The following is a 15,893-nucleotide window of genomic DNA, read 5'->3' on the forward strand; positions in this document are numbered from 1 at the left end:
GATTCATTTCTCAAGGAAGAAATTTCAAGTCTTCAAAGGTACTATATGATTCTAATATGTCAGTCCATTACATTTAGCTAGCAACATCAGACACAACTGAAGCACTTCTTCATTTCACTGAACTCACCATGTGTAGATGGAGAGATTTGGTAAGGTCTAGCATGCTAGAATTAATTAACATTAACAATTTCCTTCGAATATCAGCTGCTCTAAATGACACAGTATTGGTCTGAGCAGTGGTTACACACATACACAAGAACTTGAGCATGTCTAAAAAAAGTAGATCTTGCTTTGACAGATGTTCTTCAGCTAAAGGATTCATGGCACCTAAAAATAAAAAGCGCTTATTAAGACTAAGAGAGGTGTACAACAAATACATACATTGAACATTAACACAAATATCTTCCCCTTGAACAACAACAAAAAAGAGATAAAAATATATGGAAAGCAAAATTATGACGAAAATGATTACACACTAAAAGCTTCAAAATTCTTCATAAAAGGTTACCCTAGGATTCTGTCATCAATAAATAATCTATGGAAAAATCTATATAGACAAATATTCACTGCAATACTGTTAGAAAGGAATCTAAATTTCTGACAATAAAAAAGTGGTCCAGTGGTTAAGAATCCACCTTCCAATTCAGGGGAAGCCAGTTCGATCCCTGGTCGGGGAACTAAGATAACACATGCCATGGGGCAACTAAGTCCACACACCTCAACTAGAGAGCCCATGTGCCGCAAACTACAGAGCCCACATGCGCTGGAGCCCACGCGTCAAAACTACAGAGCCCACACGCTCTGGAGCTCGTGCATAACTAGAGAAGCCCACGGGCTGCAACAAAGAGCTCACACCACAATGAAAGATCCCGTATGCCGCAACAAAGATCCCGCGTGCTGCAACTACGACCCGACCCAGCCAAAAAATAAAAAATAAATAAGTTAAAAAAAAAGTGGTCCAGTAAATTATGGTATGTATGTTAATTGGGATATTATAGAGCCATTAAAAAGTATGATTATCAATAGCACAAGTACCTAAATGAAAAAAATGCTTACAGTTAATGTTAAAAGAAAAGAGACAAGGTATAAAAAGGCATTTGAATGTTGATGCTGATTATATTTTGAAAGGGTCTATGTAGAATAACAGAAAAAGGTTAACAATGATGGCATTATGGGTGCTTTTGCACTGTCCTGCTTTCTATTTTCCAAATAACCTATTATATGTTTTTATTTATTTAATAATTATTTTAAATTCCCCCATGAAGAATAAAATAGGAAACTAATAAATTCAATTAAAAATCAGGGAATTCTAAAGTGTATAGAGGTGAACAATCCCAACAGACTGTACAAAAAGGAAATAAAATGAGCATAAAATTAGTATCTATGAGGCCTTTCATAATACCAAATCAATGTAAAGAGGTTAAAAAAAAATCCCATGCAGTAAAAATATATTTACCAATAGTAATTTGGCTCTCTCCAGATTCATTTGCATCAATAACACTACTAGCAGGGTAATCATTAAATAGACTCATGGATGACTGATCCTCCATCTCCATTAGATTTTCATCAGTACCATCTTCCACTGATTCTACTTCTCTAAAGTCAAATGGCTTTTTGATAAAGGATACCTTCAAATAAGAGAAAGAAAGACGTTCCAAGTTGGCTTCTTTCAGAAGCGTGCTATCGTTAAAACTGACCTAATCAAACAATTCAAGATTCAAGTGTATGAAACCCGGCAGTACTATTTCTATTAAATGTCTTGCAACAGGAAAACAGATATATAAACTGTATTGTCTACACAGAAGAATAATACACAATCTTTACAAATGATATCGTATATTAAAAAGTTTCATACTACCCCAAATTGATGAGGGTGTAGGTAAAATTATAAATTGGTAAGACTATTTTGGAGGACAATGACATTATTCATCAAAAAGTAAAATTTACATTCCTTTTGAACAAGCAATTTCATTTCTAGAATTAATCCTACATCCTTCATAGGCACAAATAGAAGGAGAAGAAAGTATAAGATATTTACTGCAGAACTCTTTGTAAAAAAAAAAAAAATCATTTAAAATTTTAATTAAGATTAGTTGGGTTAAAATACATATATACTATTCCCATATATAATGAAATACCATGGTACTGCCAAAAAAAAAAAAGTATACTTAGGTATAGCCCTATGTAGTAGCAACATGGAAAAATGACCAAGATTTATTATTAAATGAAAACACTCAAGTTACAGAATATTTTTTCACTCATTAAATATTTGAATATCTACTATGTGCCAGGCACTGTTCCAGACAAAAAAGTATGTAAGCCCATTTATATGGAAAAAGAAAAATAAATATCACGATGAGAATATGTTGCTTGTCTGGCAAGGTTTTTGTTTTTATTTTTAAGAATAGAGAATTATTTTGAATTTTGGTACAATGTCATACAGAAAAAGGTACTGAGTCCGGATCATTAGTTCCCAATCACTTGGTCTATTATTATTTATTGAGAAACTAACATCCAAGCACTATGCTAGGTATTGATATTAAGAAGCAATCAAATACATTCCCCCCTGCAAACGAAATAACTTTATTTAATTTCCACATTTTAAAAACATAACATACCATATTCTGTGAGATGCATCCCTTTTCAAGAGAGATTTCAAAGTTATAAAAAGCATCTTAGAATCAATGAAATATGGTAGTAAAATAGGAAGCATACTTACTAAACTTGTACAAATATCTGTAATATCATGCATTAGCTTTGATGTTAATAATCGTAGGAAGAAGCCAGATGCAATCTTATTTGGACTGTGCTGTAATTAAGACAAACAAAACACCAAGCAAACAAAGAAATAAAAACAATTATTCTTTGCAGATAATATTTTCTCTATCATGAATGAAACGCAGATTTTCTTTTACACTGGAAATTATCAGAATAAGCATGGATAAAGAGTTTACTATTAGGAGCAAGATATGAATTGCTTCAAAAATACAAACCTCTTTCCTTAAAGTAATAATAACTATAGCAAATATCTTTCATTGAGCATAAACAACATTAAAGTAAAATACCAGCTATTGCCCCTAAACATAAGCAAGCAATAATCATAGCTTAGAGTTTATTCATCCACTCTCTCCTTCCCCACTTATACCAAAACACAAAAAAACACATTAAAAAACCAAAAATACATGCTGATAATATCGATATATGGCCATGTACTTAACATTAGCTTTAAAAAGTGTTTCTAGTTATTATCAATACTCTGGTCTGGCTCAGCTACCCCTCAGGCCTGCTCCAAATCAAAACAAAGATTACACACAGTAGCACCCTTTCTACCAAATGTTATGTAACACTACCTGGGCAAAAGAGAGTAATGTATGTGCTAGAACTGTTTATCTTTGCAGCGCCCACTAGCCCTCGTGTACTGGTATGCACATCACATACTTAGTAGTCAACAAGTTTTTATTAAATAAATGAAAATACACTGGCAATAAAAGAGTCACCAATTAGTTGTATATTAAAGGGGTAAAATAATCTCAGAAACTTTCCTGAGAAGGTTAGTTTTGTGCAGTTAGTTTCATGGGAAACTCATATTACCTGTTGCTTTTTTCCTCTGGATACTACCTTAATTTACCAACTTAATTTAAAATCAGTGTATCAACTTATGAATGGACCCAAAAAACAGTAACAACACCAACCAGTTACCATCCTCCTAGGTAGGCTATGGGGTCAAGTAGGAAGAACATCTTACCTTGGTACAGTTATGTAAGCAACGTGTATATAGATGCATCATATTTCTCAGTGAAACAATTCTAGATTCTTCATTTATCTTATTTTTAAACAAAGTGATACTTTCTCCTGCATACTGCATTAGAGACTATTAAAAAAAAGAAGGAAAAATCCAAATTTCAGTTAAAATCATAGCTGATTGCTTTTTTGTTTTACTTAAGAGGTAATCGTTTTAAGAAGTTATACTTGGTTATAAAATATAATTAAAAATGAACAAATTTTTAAAAACCACTAATCTTATACCCTGTTATCCTTACAAATCACACAACTGACAGAACAGCATAGAGATAAAAGTCAGTTTCATGGTTAGAGCCTACTGGATTAACACTCCTGGTTAAGAATTCTTTAGGATAACTGATCCAGGAAAAAAATTTTAAAGTACAGATAAACACCAGTACTTTTGTTAATGAGATTAAATTTTAATGTGATATAATTTCAATTACTGTATTTATAGTTGGCTTAAAATAATTTCAAATTTAAGGAAGGAGATACAATATCATTTCTTCTCAGACTGCATAAGTGAAAAAGAAAGAGCTAACCTACATAAAAATTTGTTTTCCAAACAAATATACCAGTTTTCCCAGTAATATATTTCATTCAAATTAATCCAAAACAATATTGACATAAATCTTCCTACCTTGGCTTTCTGGAATAATTCTGATTCGTATGCTTCCTCTTCAGCTATTACACCCACATAACAATAGCAGCCGAGAACGCCCACCAAAAGACTTGAACACCGGACAAGCGTTTCTGAATTTGAAGTCTTAAAGTAAAACCCAAATAAAAAATTTTTATATTTTGTAAATCATTTCGAGTACTATTATCTTTTGTAAGAGCAAATTTTATGTACATATTAAAAAACAAAAGTTCAGTTAATTGAATTAATAGTGGCATAATTCAGATCATCTCTAAAACCATCTGAGGGATCCCTGCAGAGTTGTGATAACCAGGGTTCTCAGGAAAAACAGAAGTAGTATGTCCTAATGGCAAAGTAATATATCTCTTCTTAAAGTGGCTTAATGTACTGCACACACAAGCCCTTAAATATCTGAGGTAAGGAGGAAAGAAAGAAAAAAAACTGATAGGCAAATAAATGTCTGTAACTGTTAGAACATGAGTAGAAGTTAGATTCATAATAAGAGACATTAAAATGACATTTTGAGCTTCTAAGAGATAAGAACCTTGATTTATTCAGCTTTTTAGAATCCACAGACTAGCACAAGGCATTTTTGCCAGTAGACACTGCTTAACCAATTTTATAGAATTATGTAAGAATGTGCAAAGATTACACAGAAAAATAAAATTTTCACATTTTTCTGTTCCTATATCGTATGAAATGTCATTTTAGGGGAAAACAGAAGATCTCATTACTTTGTAATGAAAATGGTTACAACTATAATCCAGAAGTAAGTCAGTAATTAGGGGCAAGATAGAGCAAATAGGCACACTGTCTCTTCTCTGGCTCTTTGTATCATTAATTATGGCTACTGAATCATCTCCTTTGAGTAGCTTGTAGGTTTTATTTTAGTCAACAAATATGTTATCATTTATCATATAACTAAGCACTGCAGAAGATACAAAGATTAATAAAAATTATATATGCCCTTTAATGACCTTCTAGCATAGTTTAAGAGATATTTGTGTATATGGTACAAAGAAGATGCTAAGTGTCATTTAAAAATAGAAATATTGGGCTTCCCTGGTGGCGCAGTGGTTGAGAGTCCGCCTGCCAATGCGGGGACGCGGGTTCGTGCCCGGGTCCGGGAGGATCCCGCATGCCGTGGAGTGGCTGGGCCCGTGGGCCGTGGCCACTGGGCCTGCGCGTCCGGAGCCTGTGCTCCACAACGGGAGAGGCCACAGCAGTGAGAGGCCCGCGTACCACAAGAAAAAAAAAAAAAAAAACTAATTACTATTAAAATTAAAAGATGTATGGCTGAGATTATCTAAGAAAGGCTTTAGCAAGGATTTTGACATATGGATTATCTGAACACATAGAAATGGGTAGAAAGACACAGGAGTTTTGGCAAGAGAACAGCACACACGAAGAGAATTTGTGATTTTAAGAGGACAAAGGGGGCTTCCCTGGTGGCGCAGTGGTTGAGAGTCCGCCTGCCGATGCAGGGGACATGGGTTTGTGCCCCGGTCCGGGAGGATCCCACATGCCGCGGAGTGGCTGGGCCCGTGAGCCATGACCGCTGAGCCTGCGCGTCCGTAGCCTGTGCTCCGCAATGGGAGAGGCCACAACAGTGAGAAGTCCGCGTACCGCAAAAAAAAAAAAAAAAAAAAAAGAGGACAAAGGAAATGATATGTGAGCCATTACTAAAGGACCTCTAAAATATGGGTGACTGCTAGTTCATTTATTAATGACTTCTCCCTCTTCAAGTGCAACCAAAATCTATTAGATTAGTTTATATCATGTCCTTTTCTGTTATTGTAATATTTCCCTCCTCTGTATTGAGGTTCTTTTTCATCAAGCACTATGCTCAAAACCTTTATTACTACTCATCAACTCACACAAAGAATTCTACTTCTTTAATGTCTATGAGAATTCCTGGTAAAAGAAAATAGTCAAATTGTTTTTCTTCAGTTTTCCTTTTTTTTCATGCTAAATTTTCCCTATATGTAGCCATGTGCTACTACTTTGCTTTTAAAATTAGGCTTCCTAACAGTCTACCAAAGTAGAATCAAATATAGGCTTTAGTTTGTTTTGAAAATCTCACCTCAGATGAGTAATTATGTAGAAGCTGTTCTGATAATCCCAGAAGATAGCGATCCAGTGATTGCTTGAGATTTTGGTGGACAGAAAAGCCTACACTGGATTGGTGCTTTTCTGTAGTATGTTCTTTCACAATGGTTAAAAAATTCATCTTGTCAAAAGTTGTCTGAAGAAATAATTCTTCAACTTCTGAGAATGAAGGTTCTTCTGTATCTTTTTGGTGTTGCTCACTTCAAAGAAATGAGATTTTTAATTTGTAAAATCAAATTATCTATTATTTCACCTTCATATAGCAGCAATCTATTACAAATAAAAACATTAACAGCATCTATATTATTCAAAGACTGCTTATACAATTAGTGAATCATTCTTTTAAATGCTTCTCTTCTTTGGATTTTGATAATTACTTGTATAGAATTTCATTATTCAGTAGCAAATTTTACTAATAAACAAACAAAAAAATAAAAGTTACAGTCTCAAAGGCAAATTCAGAAAGTATTAAAAAAAATTAATAACAGATATAAACACTAAGAATAACATTATCTGAGAAGGTCCCTTTGATTTCTCCAAAATGTAGAACTTTTTTCATCTTATGCCCTCTGGAGGAAGAGTAGGAATCTTCATGCCAGTGAATCATTTTCAGTCACAGTGATAAACATAAGCCTCTTGAGTCAATCAACTAAAATGAGGTTTTTAGACTTATTCTTGTTTCCCTTATCCTCAATTATCATTAGTTTTTAGCGAACAGTCAGATTTTATTTGACATATAAAAATGGGTCACATCTTTAAAGAACTCATTTCCACATGATGTTTATGTTCTTAATATCCCATCATAAATATAAACTATAGGACACAAAGTATAATTATTGAATTAAAAGAAACTTTTCCCTTGCTAACAGTTATGATTTTTTTAATTGACCAATTCAGTTCATAATTTTTAAGATGTAGCTACTACTCTGCTCACATTATTATCTTTGTTAATTAAAGCTGTATCTTAAAATAACACAGAACTCTATTAGATAACATACCATTCTGGCACACTTTGGAAAAAATTCATTGCAGCTTTACAGTTTTTCATAGTGAGACTCACAAGAATTTTCTCCAGGGCAAGATGAGGAAAATTACTATAAAGTAAAATAAAAATCTTTATTTAGAAGACCAACAGCCATTTAAAGCATTCTTAAACACCCAGGTTTAGCTATAAATATTGACCTCTAAAATTTGGATCCAAAATTAAAACTACTTTCATCTCTACTGAATTTCTTTACATCTGAAAACAGGTCTTAAGGAGCATACATTTCATGTTACTATCATTTTCAACACTTCCTAGAAGCAGGCTCATACTGAATTTTTAAAGAGCATAAACAATTATGAAATAAAAGTACGACTTCCCTGGTGGTACAGTGGTTAAGAATCCGCCTGCCAATGCAGGGGACATGGGTTCAAACCCTGGTCCGGGAAGATCCCACGTGCTGCAGAGCAACTAAGCTCGTGTGCCGCAACTACTGAGCCTGCGCTCTAGAGCCCACGAGCCACAACTACTGAGCCCACACGCCACAACTACTGAAGCCCACATGCCCTAGAGCCCATGCGCCGCAACTACTGAAGCCTGCATACTCTAGGGTCCGCATGCTACAACTACTGAAGCCCATGTGCCTAGAGCCTGTGCTCCACAATGAGAAGCCACCGCAATGAGAAGCCCGTGCACCACAACAAAGAGCAGCCCCTGCTCGCTGCAACTCGAGAAAGCCCATATGCAGCAACAAAGACCCAACACAGCCAAAAAATAAAAAAATTTTTAAAATAAAAAAATTTTTTTAAAAAGCCATTAAAGGAAAATCACTAGGATTCAGAGGTCTGTCCTCCAATCACTCAGTTCCATTTACTGACTGTGGAAAGGTTAAGTGGGCAAGCTGCTCACATCCTAGTGCTTAAGTCCCATTTTGGCTTTTTCTCATTTCTTCCCCTCATTAAAATATTTCGCCTAGAAGACACTCTCATTAGGATTCCAGGATATACATGAGTTGGATATATGTTCAGATGGACCTATTTACAGACGATCACAAAGAAACATGTAAGTGCTCAAAGAACTATACACATATTCTTCATGCACATCCCCCTTAATTTCACTGTTTAGGCAGAGAGAGAAAACAAAGTAAAAGAACTTGGACAAAGATCCAGGCACAAAGATACAGAACACTATAAAAACAAAGGGACTGTTTAACCTCTAGGACTAATTCTGGGAAACCCTGTATGATCACTGTAAAATAAAGCCATCTAATATCAAACAAGAAATGGAGGGCCCCTTACAAAACAAAACAAAAGCCAGCAGCATGCTAACTGAACTCAAATTACCTGTGAAGAATTGGAGGCAGCTCTGTACTGTCTTCAAAGTCATCCTCTAACTGACGGAATAAGAGCCATTTCATTATCAATTCCTTTAAAGAAAAATTTCTGTTTACATCATATATATTCTTCTCCATTCCTGTTTTTACTGTTTCTGGAACTACACAGATGGTCAGTGCCAAAGTCAAACAGCATACTGCAGGACTACAGCAAAACAAAGGACAATTAATATTAAAAGTAAGCTCTTTGCATAGAAAATAAACTTATGGTTACCAAAGGGGAAAGGAGGTGGGGGAGGGATAAATTACGAGTTTGGGATTAGCAGATACAAACTATTATATGTAATTCAAAAACAGTCATGTACCACAATGTTCACTGCAGCTCTATTTACAATAGCCAGGACATGGAAGCAACCTAAATGTCCATTGACAGATGAATGGATAAAGAAGATGTGGCACATATATACAATGGAATATTACTCAGCCATAAAAAGAAACAAACTTGAGTTATTTGTAGTGAGGTGGTTGGACCTAGAGTCTGTCATACAGAGAGAAGCAAGTCGGAAAGAGAAAAACAAATACCATATGCTAACACATATATATGGAATCTAAAAAAAAAAAAGGTTATGAAGAACCTAGGCGCAGGACAGGAATAAAGACACAGACATAGAGAATGGACTTGAGGACACAGAGAATGGGAAGGGTAAGCTGGGACGAAGTGAGAAAGAGGCATGGACTTATATATACTACCCAATGTAAAACAGATAGCTAGTGGGAAACAGCCACATAGCACACAGAGGTCAGCTCTGTGCTTTGTGACCACCTGGAGGGGTGGATAGGGAGGGTGGGGGAGAGACGCAACAGGGAGGAGATATGGGGATATATGTATATGTATAGCTGATTCACTTTGTTATAAAGCAGAGACTAACACGCCATTGTAAAGCAATTATACTCCAATAAAGATGTTAAAAAAAAACTATTATATGTAAAATAAACAACAAGGTCCTATTGTATAGCACAGGGAACTGTAATCAATATCCTGTAATAAACCATAATGCAAAAGAATATGAAAAAGAATATATATGTGTGTGTGTGTGTATATATACACAGACACACACACATATATATATAACTGAATCACTTTGCTGTACACCAGAAACTAACACAACATTGTAAATCAACTATACTTCAATTAAAAAAAAAAGTAAGCTCTTTCAGGGACGGAGACCTTGTCTATCTTATTTACCACTGTGCCTCCAATGCTTAGGGCAGTGCCTGGCATGCTGTAGACATATAGTAAACTTCTATGGACTAAATAAACACAAAAAAACTCTAAAAAGTCTGACTACATTTGAGAAAATTCTTGATTAAGAACTATCTCTTATTGTAACGTATGCAGTACTAAAAAAAATAAAGTTTATGAAGATTGAGCAAAAAATAATTGTCAATTACAAATAAAAGAAATATAAACACTTAATTCTTTAAAACTGGCCTTAGTAATCTCTTCACATTTGAAACTAAATTACACTTATTTATTTATTAAGACTTCCCGGACAAACAACAAAAGCATCTGAAACAGAATTTAACATATCTTTAACTGAAGTTAGAAATTACAAAAATCAGGGGGAAAAAATACATATAAATATATATGCTGCAAAACAGAATACAATCCATAGTCAACTTACCATGAAGGTCTGCAGGCTGACCCAGTAAATAACTTCCAGAATTCTCTGTCAACCTCAACTAAACTGCCTTGAATTATGGCTCCAAGTAAGCCAAAGTTTTCAGCTTGTATTTGTTCAGAACTTATACCACGAAAAGTAATAGACCAAATTTTAATCCAGAGTTTCAATAAATCTGACTTTTGAGAGCTTTCTAGGTTTGGTTTCTTGCCTTGACACAATGCAACTTCCATAAGGCATCGTAACACATATGGTGTGCGTTCCCCACGTCGCTGTTGAGGCAGAAGCTGGTGTAGTATCATTAGTAATGGTGACAACTCACAGTTAGGTAAACTTGAAGGATATTTTGATATTAATTGAGTTGCAATCTGTAACCTAAAAAAAGTATAAATAATTTGAAAATTATTCAAATCCATTAAGAGGCTAAAAGAAAATATATAGACATAGTACTCTAATAATATCCTAATTAGAATATTATCATCATCCTTTTCCAGACTACTCTCATAAACTGGCCCTTAATATTTATTAGGCCCTACTTCCTAAAGTGGCAAGATTGAAAACATTTAGGCTAGCTGGGTAAGCTATCCTATTTTGCTTACACAGTAACTTTAAATCACTAAATTACTAACATTCTACTTCTTACTTATCGCACACATCCCTGCTCTTCGGCCACCTATAATATTCCTCTAGAACAGGAAAACAAACAAAAACCCCAAAAAACTGTTTTCCCTTGACATTAATTCAGTTAATTCAATAAGTATTTGCTGCGAGTTCTCTAAAATGTGTGCTACTCAAGAATAGGAACTATATCTTGTTCACCCTCTATCCCTTATGCTTGGCACATAGTAGGTGTTCAATAAATAACTTCACTAAGTGGACAAATTAAAGAATATGAAATTGGCAACATCAACTATAAAAAACTTAGCAATACATATCAAATCAATACGATTTCCTCCCACAACTCAATTATATTTAAACATTACATCAACAGGGGAAAAATCAAAGAGCACTGTTAACAAAAGTATAATGGTAATCTACAAATTTCTAACTGTCCTTACACAAGCTGCTTAACCTTTCTCAGTTGCAGTTGTCTTTTTGGTAAAGCAAAAAGGCTGAGCTGCATGAATTCTACAGATTCCTAACAGACCTAATATCTTGTGATTCCAGTTTATTTAATTACTTAAATAACTACAAATGCTATACGAGACTAAAGAACAGAGCAAATGGAACTTCCTGGGTGGCATAGTGGTTAAGAATCCGCCTGCCAATGCAGGTGACACAGGCTCAAGCCCTGGTCTGGGAAGATTCCCACATGCCATGGAGCAACTAAGCCCGTGTGCCACAACTACTGAGCCTGCGCTCTATAACCCGTGAGCCACAATTACTGAGCCCACGTGCCACAACTACTGAAGCCCGTGCACCTAGAGCCCATGCTCCGTGACAAGACAAGCCACTGCAATGAGAAGCCTGCGCACCACAAAGAAGGGTAGCCCCCGCTCGCTGAAACTAGAGAAAACCCCATGTGCAGCAACAAAGACCCAACACCACCAAAAACAAATAAATAAATTTCTAAAAAAGAACAGAGCAAATACTAAAAAATAACCTTTATCATGGTATAAGGTCCAAATTATTCTGTGATTTCTGAATACTATCTTTAATTTCTTCCTAATCTAATTCTATTAGAAGGTGCCAAGCATGGTAAAATCTCTTTGTGTTGAGGTATACAACTCAGTGAATTCCATGAGACACACAGTACTGATCGCCTACCAAGCAGCCATTCTCCTTCTTCCTTGCTATGGCAATATGCTTAAGAAAGGTGCCCTATTCCTGGCCTCCAGCAGATAAGCCATGGTGGTTGATCTCACATGTCCTAGTAATCACCTTCCCCTTTGTCAGTCATTGCTTTGGGAGTGACCTAGTTCTGGCCAGGCCAATGAGGTAAAGGAATCTACTGGGGGTCTTGTGAGAAAAATTAATGAGACTAAAATGATATTGAAAGAGAAAAAACAATATTTTACCAAGGCACAATGTCAAAATCATTCTGTGACTTCTGAAGATGATCTTTTATTACTTTCCAGCCTAATTCTATTTTCCTCTTTTTGCAAGGTGCATTGCAATCACTAAATTCTCTTTGTGTGGTTGTGTAAGACTGAGAAATCTCCAAAGATCTAGTACCTTCATTAAAAACCTGTAAAACAACAAAAGGAAACCTATTTTTTTAATACTGCTATTGTTTCTAATAGTTCATTAGGAAAAAATGTTCCTTCTTAGATGAAGATACAGGTTAGTCATACAGCAAGAGTAATAAACTACAGAAATATATGAATATGAAAATATGGTAACAAACATTTTGCAGACAATAATGGCTCTCTAGAAAGTAGATATTACCAAATAAGTTATTAGTTTTAGTTCCTGGGAAACTTTACTAAAAGCACCAAAATATCTAAAAGTAAAGCAAAAACCTCTGTTTCCAAAGATATGAAATCATAAACTTAGTGTTAAGAAAATATTTGACATGTGAAATTATCCTAGGATGGTAACCAAATCTCTGGGGAAAAGTTTTACTTAAGAAACATTGTCTCTATTTTATTTACTTCTGCTCTGATATTTATGATTTCTTTCCTTCTACTAACTTTGGGTTTCATCTGTTCTTTCTCTACCTCCTTTAGATGTAAGGTTAGGTTGTTTATTTGAGATTTTTCTTGTTTTCTGAGGTCAAACTTCCCTCTCAGAACTGCTTTTGATGTGTCCCATAGGTTTTAGACAAATGAAATAGAGACTAAAAACATAATAGAAAAGATGAATGAAACTAAAAGCTGGTTCTTCAAAAAGATAAACAAAATTGATAAGCCTTTAGGCAGACTCATCAAGACAAAAAAGGAGAGGGCCCAAATCAATATAATCAGAAACGAAAAAGAAGTTACAACTGACACCACAGAAATACAAAGGATCATAAGAGACTACTACAAACAGCTATATGCCAATAAAGTGGACAACCTAGAAGAAACAGACAAATTCTTAGAAAGGTACAATCTCCCAAGACTGAACCAGGAAGAAATAGAAAATGTGAACAGACCAATAACCAGTAATGAAATTGAATCAGTAATTTTAAAACTCCCAACAAACAAAAGTAGAGCAACAGCTGGCTTCACAGGTAAATTCTACAAACATTTAGAGACTTAACACCTATCCTGAAACTATTCCAAAAAACTGCAGAGGAAGGAACAATTCTGAACTATGAGGCCAGCATCACCCTGATATCAAAACCAGACAAAGATATCACAAAAAAAGAAAATTATAGGCCCATATCACTGATGAACATAGATGCAAAAATCCTCAACAAAATACTAGCAAAACGAATCCAACAATACAGTAAAAGGATCATATCCGGGACTTCCCTGGTGGCGCAGTGGTTAAGAACCCACCTGCCAATGCAGGGGACACGGGTTCGAGCCCTGGTCCGGGAAGATCCCACATGCCGCGGAGCAACTAAGCCCATGTGCCACAACTACTGAGCCTGTGCTCTAGAGCTTGTGAGCCACAACTACTGAAGCCCGTGCGCCTAGAACCTATGCTCCACAACAAGAGAAGCCACCACAATGAGAAGCCCACGCATCGCAACGAAGAGTAGCCCCTGTTCTCCGTAACTAGAGAAAGCCTGCACGCAGCAACAAGGACCCAACACAGCCATAAACAAACAAATAAATAAATAAATAAAAATTTATATTAAAAAAAAGGATCATACCCCATGATCAAGTGGGATTTATCCCAGGGATGCAAGGATTTCTCAATATTTGCAAATCAATCAGTATGATATAGCACATTAACAAACTGAAAAATAAAAACCAAATGATCATCTCAATAGATATAAAAAAGTTTTTGATAAAATTCAACATCCATTTTATAATAAAAACTTACCAGAAAGCAAGCATAGAGGAAATATACCTCAGCATAATAAAGTCCATATATAACAAACCCACAGCTAACATCATACTCAATGGTGAAAAGCTGAACGTATTTCCTCTAAGATCAGGAACAAGACAAGGATGTCCACTCTTGCCACTTTTCTTCAACATAGTTTTGGAAGTCCTAGCCACAGCAATCAGAGAAGAAAAAGAAATAAAAGGAATCCAAATTGGAAAAGAAGAAGTAAAACTGTCACTGTTTGCAGATGACATGATACTATACATAGAAAACCCTAAAGATGCTACCAGAAAACTACTAGAGCTCATCAATGAACTGAGTAAAGTCACAGGATACAAAATTAATATACAGAAATCTGTTGCAATTCTACACACTAATGAACTATCAGAAAGAGAAATTAAGGAAACAATCCCATTTACCTTGCATTAAAAAGAATAAAATACCTAGAATAAACCTTTTGCCTACAGGAGACAAAAGACCTGTCCTTGGAAAACTTTAAGACTGTGATGAAAGAAACTGAAGACAACACAAACAGATGGAAAGATATACTGTGCTCTTGGATTGGAAGAATCAACATTGTTAAAATGACCATATTACCCAAGGCAATCTACAGATTCAATGCAATCCCTATCAAAATACCAGTGGCATTTTCCACAAAACCAGAACAAATAACTTTAAAATTTGTATGGAAACACAAAAGACGCCAAATAGCCAAAACAGTCTTGAGAAAGAAGAACAGAGCTGAAAGAATCACACTCCCTGACTTCAGACTATAAAGACTACAAAGCTACAGTAATCAAAACAGTGTGGTACTGGCACAAAAACAGACACATAGATCAATGGAACAGGATAGAGAGCTCAGAAATAAATCCATGCACTTATGGTCAATTAATCTATGACAAAGGAGGCAAGAATATACAATGGAGAAAAGACAGTCTCTTCAATAAGTGGTGCTGGGAAAACTGGACAGCTACATGTAAAAGAATGAAATTAGAATGTCCTCTTATACCATATACAAAAATAAAGTGAATTAAAGACATAAATGTAAGACTGAATACTGTAAAACTCCTAGAGGAAAACACAGGCAGAACACCCTCTGACGTAAGTCATAGCAGTACTCTTTTGGATTCATCTCCTAAAGAAAAGGAAATAAAAGCAAAAATAAGCAAATGGGACCCAATTAAACTCACAAGCTTTTGCACAGCAAAGGAAACTATCCAGTGAATGAAAAGACAACCTACTGAATGGGAGAAAATGTTTGCAAATAATATGACTGATAAGGGGTTAACATTCACACATATAAACAGCTCATACAGCTCAACATCAAACAAACAAACAAACAAACATTATTAAAAAATGGGCAGAAGACCTGAACATACATTTTTCCAAAGAGGAAACGAAGATGACCAACAGGCACATGAAAGGATGCTCAACATGCTAATA

At 35.2% G+C, this 15,893-nt stretch overlaps 1 protein-coding gene across 3 annotated transcripts in view; it reads right to left on the minus strand.

Annotated features, from left to right (window-relative positions):
• Positions 1–15,893, minus strand: part of ATM (ATM serine/threonine kinase) — a gene marked incomplete at its 5' end in the record, with an annotated part of 136,818 nt that overhangs the window by 100,310 nt on the left and 20,615 nt on the right. For all 3 annotated transcript variants that reach the window (XM_079708598.1, XM_079708599.1, XM_079708597.1), the window contains 10 exons: positions 128–327; positions 1,457–1,628; positions 2,720–2,809; positions 3,746–3,871; positions 4,421–4,546; positions 6,504–6,729; positions 7,528–7,623; positions 8,855–9,049; positions 10,530–10,901; positions 12,545–12,714. In XM_079708598.1, the coding sequence (XP_079564724.1) occupies positions 128–327; positions 1,457–1,628; positions 2,720–2,809; positions 3,746–3,871; positions 4,421–4,546; positions 6,504–6,729; positions 7,528–7,623; positions 8,855–9,049; positions 10,530–10,901; positions 12,545–12,714 (1,773 nt within the window). The remainder of the gene's footprint in view (positions 1–127; positions 328–1,456; positions 1,629–2,719; positions 2,810–3,745; positions 3,872–4,420; positions 4,547–6,503; positions 6,730–7,527; positions 7,624–8,854; positions 9,050–10,529; positions 10,902–12,544; positions 12,715–15,893) is intronic.

The sequence above is a fragment of the Hyperoodon ampullatus genome, assembly GCF_949752795.1.
Source record: "Hyperoodon ampullatus genome assembly, chromosome: 7".
Classification (NCBI taxonomy): domain Eukaryota; kingdom Metazoa; phylum Chordata; class Mammalia; order Artiodactyla; family Ziphiidae; genus Hyperoodon; species Hyperoodon ampullatus.